At 60.1% G+C, this 9,685-nt stretch overlaps 1 protein-coding gene and 1 long non-coding RNA gene across 2 annotated transcripts; one reads left to right on the forward strand and one right to left on the reverse strand.

Moving 5' to 3' along the window:
• On the forward strand, positions 1-1,614 carry LOC115271190 (zinc transporter 1-like). The gene is made up of 2 exons (XM_029911199.1): positions 1-553; positions 887-1,614. The coding sequence occupies exons 1-2, from the start codon at positions 1-3 to the stop codon at positions 1,612-1,614; spliced, it is 1,281 nt and encodes a 426-aa protein (XP_029767059.1).
• A 492-nt stretch (positions 1,615-2,106) lies between these two features.
• On the reverse strand, positions 2,107-4,027 carry LOC112109639. Its single transcript, XR_002908331.2, has 4 exons — positions 4,003-4,027; positions 3,154-3,231; positions 2,587-2,678; positions 2,107-2,186 (listed from the first exon to the last, which is right to left on the reverse strand). It is a non-coding gene; the product is annotated as an uncharacterized LOC112109639 (long non-coding RNA).
• Between the last annotated feature and the right edge of the window lie 5,658 nt (positions 4,028-9,685).

Consider the following 9,685-nt stretch of genomic DNA (forward strand, 5'->3'; position numbering starts at 1 on the left):
ATGGGGCTGCCCAGGCTGCCGATGCGGACAGGGCACCAGGGCTGGCTGGCAGGGCGAGGGCTGCGGGGGCACCAGGGCTGGCTAACTGCCCAGCTCTGTCTTGCCATCGGCCTGTTCCTGGCAGAGGTGGTGGCCAGCCGGGTCACAGGCTCCCTGCTGGCTCTCTCCTGCTCACTCCAGACGCTGGGGATGGTGCTAGCGCTGGGGGTGGCTCTGCTGGATGGCCAGCTGGCCTGCGGAGCACACCCCGATTGCAGGAACACCTTCGGATGGGTGCGGGCCCGGGTGGCAGGGACCCTGGTGTGTGGCGTGTTCCTGACAGCACTGTGCCTGGCCCTGCTGCCCAGGGCACTGCACAGGGCAGGGCACCCCCAAGTGACAGAGCGGCCCCTGGCACTGGTGGGAGTCGGGGCTGCTGGGCTCCTCATTCATCTTGCCAGGGTGAGGCTGGATGGGCAGCACCATCCCGCTCGAGCAAAGAGTCCCCACAGCGGCCATGCCAGCACCAGCAGAGAGGGCGCAGCCACAGGCAGATCTGCCCAGGAGACACAAGGTGAGTCCTGCTGGGGGGGAGGGGGCGTACCGGGCCAGGCCTGTCTCTCAGCTAGAGGGGAGGGCTGAGCTGGGGAGTGGTACCAGGCCAGGCCTGCTGTGTCAGCGTGGATTGAGATGTTTGGGGAGCGGTGTGGGGGGAAGGGGTACTGGGCCACTCCTTCAGCTTTGGGTGTCGGAGTTTGCTTAAGTAAGAATTGAGCCTGCCCTATGACTCCCATAGTCTTTGCTCCTTTGCCCCCCCCCACCTTGCCCTGTGACTCTTGCCCCCAAGCTGTAGCATGACATGCTGCCCCCATACCATTTTCACACCTCTTCCTTCCCCCCTGCACAGACCTGCTGGGGAACAGGCAGCCTTGGCTAGAGGACGGGTGCTTGCCTGCAGAGGAGTCTGGTGCCTGGCTGGCTCTCTGCCTTCGCCTCCTGGCTGCCTCCCTGGGCCCTGCCACCGTGCTACTATATTCACTTGCCTTCCACCTGCTGTGGCCCCCACGTGTGGAGCAAGTGGCCTGCCTGCCCCCCTGCACTGGGATGCCATGCTGGCCCCTGGGCGGCCCTGCGCCAGCCCTGGCAGAGCTGGGGCCCTGCTGGCTGCTGTACCTGGACCCTGGGCTCTGTGTGGTTGTGGTGCTGGCTTTGATCCTTTTGGGTGCCCCTTCCCTGCGGGGCTCTGCCCTGGTGCTGCTGCAGGCTGTGCCCGACCATCTGGACCTAGGGCGACTTGAGTCGCATCTGAGGAGCACGGAGGGGGTGGCAGCCCTGCATGAGCTCCATGTCTGGCAGCTGGACAGTGCCTACAGCCTGGTGGCCACAGCCCATGTCTGGTGCCTCGACACTGCCTCCTACAAGGCTGTGGCCAGGAGGATCCAGCAGGTGTTCTGGGAGCATGGGATCCACGCAGCCACGGTGCAGCCCGAGTTCGGTGCACTTCAGGGACCGTGCTGCATGGCAGCAGGTGGGGGTGATGGCTGCATGGAGGGGGGTGAGGCCCCCAGGAAGAGGCACCCGTCACTCCCATTCTCCAGCCCCACGGTGATCCTGGAGTACGAGACCACAGTGTGAGCCATGGGAGCTACCTCTGAACCAGCACTTAAAAGGGACATGTCCTGGAGTGAGCGGGGGCCATGGCAGCCACTCCCCATGAGCAGCATCTGCTCCCCACACTCCTCAGGCAGCTCGGGGAGTAGAGAACTGTGCCAGCTCCCCCACCCCTCCGCCATGCGGCTGCTCTTTGCCTGCCCCAGGCCATGTGAGATTCCTGGAGGGAGGAGCCGGGGCGTGTAGGGGAGCAGTGGGGTGTTGGCAGCCCTGAAGACTGAGAATGAAGTGAGGAGCAGAAATCGGCCTCCACGGATCAGCGGCACTGTGGAGATCTGCCCCTGGACTCAGCACAGGCCATGGCACAGGATGGGGCTCCCCACAGGGCTCAGGACAGGGCTGTTGTGGGACCTCTCCTTTTAGAGCGCTGCATTCCCTGTAAATAAAGGGCATGGAGCTGCCTGCCAGGATGTTGCTCTTTATTGCTTGGCAACAGCCACAGGGGTTGGAGCATCAGGGGGAGGTCAGGGACTGGCCTGGGCTGTGACTCCCTTTCAGCTGATCCCGTCATGTGCTGCCCTGGAAACCACAGCACCCTGTGCAGAGAAAGGGGAGATGGGGCAGTGTCAGTTCCTGGCATGTTCCTCCCCCAACCCCACACAGCCAAGGGCGTGTCCTAGAGATATCCTATCTCTTAGAGCTGGAAGGGACCTTGAAAGGTCATCAAGTCCAGCCCCCTGCCTTCATTAGCAGGACCAAGTACTGATTTTGCCCCAGATCCCTAAGTGGCCCCCTCAAGGATTGAACTCACAACCCTGGGTTTAGCAGGCCAATGCTCAAACCACTGAGCTATCCCAATCTCCTGTGACCCCACATGGGCTGGACCATATCCCTCAACCTCCCACAGAGCGCTGACCCCACCCGCGCTGGGACGTGACCCCCTAACCCACTGGGCTCCTAACCCCTCCAACAACCCCTCAGCCAGGGTTCTCTTACCCAATCCCTGCTTGCTACTGTTTCAGGACCTTGCTGATGCCTTCACAGATGCGCTGCACCTTGGCGTTACTGTCCACGTAGCCATCACCGTTCTATGGGACCAGGGGACGGGTCAGTCTGTGCTGCCCATGATACCCTGCCCTTCTGCCCAGGCCCCCCTAAAGCTGGGGATGTGTACCCCTACTCTGCCTCCCAAAGCCAAGGATGTGCCCCCAGCACAGTGCCCCCAAGCACCCCCAAGTCATGGATGTGCCCCCATCACAGTGGTCCCCAGCACTCCCAGAGCTGGGGATGTGCCTCCAGCACAGTGCCCCTGACCAGCCCCTCCAAAACTGAGGATGTGCCCCCCTGCACAGTGCCCCTGTCCAGCCCCCCAGCTGAGGATGTGGCCCCCAGAACTCTCAAAGCCAAGGATGTGTCCCCCGCAGAGTGCCCCCCAGAGCCCTCAAAGCCAATGATGTCCCCCTTGCAGAGTGCCCCCCAGAGCCGGGGATGTGCCCCCAGCACAGTGCCCCTCAGCAGCCCCAGCCAGGAGGTACCAACACACAGTGCCTGCTGGGTACTCACGATCTTGGAGTGCAGGACCTGGCCACTGTCAGGGAGAAGAATCTCGAAGGCCCCAGAGCCGGGGGCCATTTCCCCTGTCTGGAAAGAGAGCGAGTGTGGGGTGAGCAGGTTGGGGGAAGCGTGGGGACTGAACACCAGAGCGGTGGGCCCTATGGAGAGCTGTCCCAGAGTGGGGGTGAAACCTTGAGGAGCCATGGGGCATGTGATCCCCACACAAATCTGGGGGACGCCCTTGGGGGCTCAGGTGAGCGGAGTGGGGCTCCCTGCTCTAACCCTGCCCTGCTGGTGCTGGAACAGCTCCCAACCCTGATTCCCTGTCCCACCAAACCCAGGCCCCCCGCCCCTCCTGCACCTGGTCCCCAAGCCTCAGCCTGACCCCAGTCACTCACAATCTCCAACTGCTTTGGGAAGCGTTTCTCTAGGAACTCCTGCAGCTGCAGGAACTAGGGGGAGCAGAAGGAGAGATGGGGGGGAAGGTCAATGACTTGGAGTGGGGGAGGGCCCCACCACTGCTCCCCTTTCTCCAGCCCCAGGGAGCCTGTTAGGCCCACAAATCCCCCCTGCGTCGTACCCTTTGGCATCACCCAGGGCACCCCACTCCTCAGAGAGGGAGACACCACCAGCCATCGGGCCCAGCTCCTTCTGCAGGAGGGACCCTGGGGGCGGGTCCCTAGGGGGAAGGGCTGGGAACCCCAAGGAACCATCCCCCACATATGAAGGCGTGAAGGCACAGTGAAAGCCAGGGGCACATGGGGGCACTGGGAGGGCACACAGGTGGAATGGGGGGCACACAAGCTGTGTCTCTCACAGTGGGGGTGGGGGACATGTGGGGGGAGGCTCTTTACTCACCCGGCTTCTGTATCCTCAGCTGCCACTACAAGGGAAGCAGAGCCCAGCATCAGTGTGGAGCGGCCCATGCTGAAAGGGAACCAGTGTGGGCAGGAAGGTTGGAGTTTGGGCAGAGGCCCAGTGCCAGGTGTGTCAGAATTGTGGGGGTGAGAAGGGAGGTTGAGGTAGGGACCCAGTGCCTAGGGTGGGCTGTACCCTTAGGGGGACAGTTGTGGGTAGGAGGTGCCCAGGGAAGGGGCAGTCCTAGGTAAGGGGTGCCCATGGGGGTGCAGAGCTGTATGGAGTGTGCCCATGGGGGCAGTGCTGGGTGAGGAGTACCCATGGGGGGGTGGAGCTATATGGGGTGTGCCCATGGGGGGTGGCGCTGTATGGGGGTGTGCCCATGGGGGCATTGCTGGGTGAGGAGTACCCATGGGGCGTGTAGCTGGGTGAGGGGTGCTCATGGGGGTGGAGCTGGGTGAGGGGTGCCCATGGGGGGCAGAGCTGGGTGAGGGGTGCCCTCGGGCGGCAGTGCTGGGTGAGAAATGCCCATGGGGCGGTGCTGGTTGGGGGGTGCCCTGGGTAGGGGGTACCAGTGGGGTATCTCTGCCACTCACCAAAAGATGATCCGCACTGGGAGGCATGGGGCAGCCATGGTGATGCCGGACCCAGCAGGAGAAGAGGGGATAACAGCTCGGAACCAGCCTGGACCAGAGCAGCCCATTCATCCTGCCACGGGGGAAATGTGACCCCAAGGGCAGCTTCCCCACCAGGAACCGACTCCTCCCCCCAGCCTCCCAGCAGCCTTCGCCAGGGCTTGGGGCCAGGGGAATTGGGAGGGGGGGGTCTCAGGTGAAAGCCCCTACCCACCCCGTCTGGATTGGTCTGGGCCAGGTCTGTGGGGTGTCCCAGTTGCTAGGCAACCTCCTGAAAATTCTGTGTGGGGGCAATGCCCATAGGCCCTGTCCCCTGTACCTCTCACAACCCTGCCCTTTACCCCTGCTCTCCATGCCAGATTGCACCCCTCCCCTCAGGTCCCACCCCCAGCATCCCTCCCCACAACCTGCCCCCCTCCCATGCTCCCTCTTCCCCTTCTGCTCCCCCTTTGCCAGCTATTTCCCCTGGATCCTGCTCCCACTGCCCCGCCCAGACCCTCTCCATTTCCCTGGTTCTAGCATCTGCGCGGGGCTAACCCTGCAACTCTTGCAGAATATCTTGTGGGGCTCCTGAGTGACCCCATGTGCAGGGGAGTGGAGGGAGAGGGTAGGGGTTGTCACAGCCTGTTCTTCCCTCTGCCCCTCCTCTGAATGGACACCTGGCCATTGTGAGGGGACCCAGCTGCCAAGCCCCCTGGGTCTGGGTTGAGCCAGGTCACTGTTCCCAGCCCTGGATCTCTAAGTGCCCTCCCAGGTGCAGCCCCCAGGTCTGAGCTCTTCCTAGGGCTATGAAGACCCCACAGTCTGGCTGCCTTACACCTTGGAGCCAGCACCCCAGCCTGCCAAACCCTTGTGCTTGGACAGTCTCCCAGGCCACATGTTCTCCAGACACATCTCCCCAGAGGTCCCTGGGCCGCAGGTGCTCCAGACACATCTCCCCACTTTTGACCTGAGTGGTTGGTCAAAGCCCAGGGCCCTGGGGGTGATTCTAGCTGGGAGGAGCCTGGACGACGGAGTCTGGGCCCTTTGGTACAATCCTGTGTATTTACATGGAATGTACAAAGTCCTGTTCCCCCCAACACAGGCGGCACCAAACAACAGGAGGCAGTGTCCTTGCTCACAGCCCCAGACAGAGCCTCCCCCCCCCCCCCCCGCCCCCCAAAGCACTCTAGGTTTGCTCCTGGCTTGTGCTGCCAGCTGCTTCTTCAGACTGTGTCTGACTCTTGTTTTGACCTGCTTCGCTCTTACCCAAATACCCTGGAGAGCCCTCTGCCCATAGGCCAAATTCCCAGGCGGGCTGGCATACCCCTTGGCTAAGGTGGGGCTGCCTAGCTGTCTCTTACAGCACTCATCAATGAGGAGTGGCAGTCACAACAGTTTAAGGAGATTTAACCCAGCCCGCAACAGAACAGGGGCTTGGCCAAGGCATTTCTGAACCACAGGCACATTGCTCTTAATCAAACTACCTAGAGATCCACACTGAGTCAATGACACAACACAGAGCCCTGACTGCAGCTCCCCGCCGCAGGCTGATCTCACCCATCCTGGGAGGCCTAAGTATGTCCAGCATCCGTAAGCCATACCACCCTGCCTCCTTCTAGCCTTACCGCCAGGCACGGAACAATGGACTGGCCTCACTTAGGGAAGCCCCCCCTTTTAAAATCATCTTGGACCCTCCTTTTCCCATGTGCTTCTGTTGGGGGAGATGCAGGCTCCAGCTGCTTCTGTGGAGAGGGTCAGTCCAAGGTAATGGCCCTAGGGTAGCAAAGGCACTCCCAGCAGGGGAAAGCCAGTCTGTCTTGTTGCCATCAAGTGATCAAGACACATGCCATAGTCTTTCCATTAGGTGTCCAGCCCTCACTGCACAATGGATGCGCCAATTAACTATGGACATGAAACATAACATGAAAGTCACACTCCTCCGGGAAGGTCCCGATACGCAATGGTGCATTCACAGACCCAGGAGGAGGTCACACCGGGATATAGACATTTCTCCCAATCTGCCACAGGAAGTATCATGAATTTACACCTAGGGCTGAGATGGGAGCCAGGACTCCTGGGTTGTATCCCCAGCTCTGAGAGAGGAGTTGGGTCTAGCGAGTGTGATCAGGGCAGGCTGGGAGCCTGGACTCCAGGTTCTTTTCCCAGCTGTGCCCCTGTTTTGTGTCTGTCTTTCATGACTGTAATATTCTCTGAGCTCTCCAGGCAAAGGGAAGTAAGTGTGTGTGTGTGTGTGTGTGTGTAGTGTCAAGTTCTCTCCCCACACCCATAGTCACTGCCCTGGAGAGTGGGCCAGGCTGGGGGTCCCACGGCCAAGGAATGGGGTACCTGAGGCTCAGTGTCTGGGGCCTCGGGACGGGCAGCCCCTTTAACCAGGCTTCAGGGCCAAGCGGTTGGGGGTTCCCATCTCAGCATGGGACACAGCTACCCAGGGGTGGGGGAACTGATCTGTATTGTGGGGGCAGGGTGGATTGTTGCCCTGAATGCCATGAAGCACCTTCCCCAGGGCAGGCCCGTCATGGGAACGGGCTGGGGCTCATGCTTCCCCCTCCCTCCCCATCATGGCTTTTCCTGTCCCATCCTCTGCTCTGCTTCAGCTGGACCCTTTCTTTCCCTTCCCTTCCCACGGCCCCTCCTGACACTACTCCCCCCACTACCTCATGGCTCAGCTAAACTGCCCCCTCCCATGCCTGCTGGGACAGAGCCGGTGGCCTTGGCCCAGGGCCAAGGGCAGCGTGGGGAGGTATGTAGGTCAGACAGGAAACTCTCCAAGCAGGGAATGAAAGAGGCTTTGTCCCGTCCTCCCCTCTCCAGCCCCAATCACTGGTGCCACCCTTAACCCTCTGTGCACTGGGCTGCAGCCAGCATTGCACGGCACCAAGAAGCACACAGCATGTGTCCAGACAGGCCAGGGGCAAATGCACATGCATGGAGGGGGAAGTGGTTACAAAGAGTGTGTCTTTGTGTTTGACGTGGTGTTTGTGTGGAGGGGCGGGGTGTGTGTTACAGTGAATATATGTGTCTGTGTGAGTGTCTGACAGTGAGTGTGGGTGACATGTGTGTAACATGGTGTGTGTGTTTTTCTGTGACCATGTGGATCGGTGTGTGATATGTCAGTGTGAGTGTGTGGTACAGTGAGCGTGTTCCAGTGAATGTGTTGTGTGTGTTTGGTATGTGTGTTACATGGAGTGTGTGTGTGGTACAGTAAGTGTGTGTAAATGTGTGTGTTATAGTGATTGTGTGTTACAGCGAGTGTCAATGAGTGTGAGAGTGTTCCAGTGAGTGAGTGTGTGTGTGTCAATGAGCATGTTTCAGTGTATGTGTGGGGGTGTTATAGTGAGCATATGTTGGTGTGTGGTGTGCATTTATGTTACAGTGAGTGTCAACAAGTGTGTGTTACAGTGAGTGCGTCAGTGAGTGTATTATGTGCTGCAGTGTATGTGTGTTGGTGCATGTGTGAGCATCAGACCCAAGGTGTTCACAGCTTTCAAGGCAGACGATTGTCCCAAAACTCTAAGCTCTTTGTAATCAGGCGCCGCCTGGGAAATCACTGCACCCTCAAAGCGTCTGAGTGCCCAGCAGCGAGAGCCCCAGACACACACACTCCTACCTGACCCATCCCCCAGAGTGCCCTAATGCAGAGAGGCAGGTCCTGGGCTCACGCCCCAGCCTGAGCATTCACACCCCCATGGCAGGGAAGTGCTGGGCTCAGTGTCTGTGGGTGAGTGTCAGGGCGGTGCTGGGAAGCCATGCCAGCTCGGGGGATGCTCAGCGTCTGGCATGCGAGTGACTCAGGACCAGCTTCTGAAAGTGCCCACCATTGACACCCGGCTTCCACAGCACTGCAGCCAGCGTGGTGAGAGCACGGAAAACCTGGCCTGGCAGCGAGCGTGTGAGAGAGTGTGTGTGTGTGTGACACTGTCTGTCGGCGAGGGGCTGGAGGGGAAGGGGCTGGGCTTTGGCTCCCTTAGCACATGCTATGTGTGCATGTCTGTGCGTGTGGCATTCGCAGTGCCTGCGTCTGGATGTCATTACAAGTATCTGCATGTTTCTCTGTGCGTGCGATTCTCTGTGCACACATGTTACTCCACGTGCCTGCATGTCTGTGTGAGCAAGTGCCAGGAAGGGAAGTGGCTGCAATTTGGCCCGTTATTACACTGCGTCCCATACCAGTGGGTTCCTGTGCCAGGGGACGGTGATGTCTCCCCAGATTACACAACTTGCAGCATGAATGGCTGCGTCACAACAATACAGGAGCAACGCCTTCCCCTACTGCCCCATCTCAGTGTCAATCCACTCTCAGGGGTCCCTCTGGCTTCAGCACAGCTGGGGTCAGGACACACACATAGGAGGGCTGGACTAGACAGAGGCATCTCCCCACCTCCATGCCCAGCCAGGCCCCTTGGCACTGGGTGCCCAGCCCTGAATGCGGACGGTATCAAATCCATGCATTCAGCCCTGCTGGCCGGCGCAGTGAGGGTGAGCTCTGCCCCAACACCTCCTTCCCGCCTGTGCCTGGGACTAGGGTGACCAGTTGTCCTGATTTTATAGGGACAGTCCCAATTTTTGGATCTTTTTCTTATATAGGCTCCTATTACCCCCCACCTCCTGTCCCAATTTTTCACATTTGCTGTATGGTCACCCTACCTGGGACCTGCAGAACATCCCCCAACACGCACCATCTGTCCTGGGCTGCCCCTCACATACCTGGGCACCACAGCTTCCCCAGCAGTCAGGGTACAGAGCTGGGCCGTTCCTCAAGAACCCCCAGAGCGAGGAGGGCGGGGGCTGCTCCTCATTCCCACTGCCTTCTGCGCTGGGGCCCTCTCACACACATCTGGGATGGATCATGTTTTCCAGGCAGTGGTTCAAGGGTGACACTGCTGGGTGCGGCTGTGAGCGGAAACCCCAGCAGAGCTGGGTCCAGACAGACTGTCCAGGAAGTGGGGGGAAGAGCCCCGCTGGGGGGTACCGTGATGATTCACTGTTCCATGCAACCGAGAGGAGCTGAAGGAGACGAGGGACAAACCTGCGGCCAGGACATTGCT

The sequence above is a fragment of the Terrapene carolina genome, unplaced genomic scaffold, assembly GCF_002925995.2.
Source record: "Terrapene carolina triunguis isolate 2854851 unplaced genomic scaffold, T_m_triunguis-2.0 Scaffold89, whole genome shotgun sequence".
Taxonomy (NCBI): domain Eukaryota; kingdom Metazoa; phylum Chordata; order Testudines; family Emydidae; genus Terrapene; species Terrapene triunguis.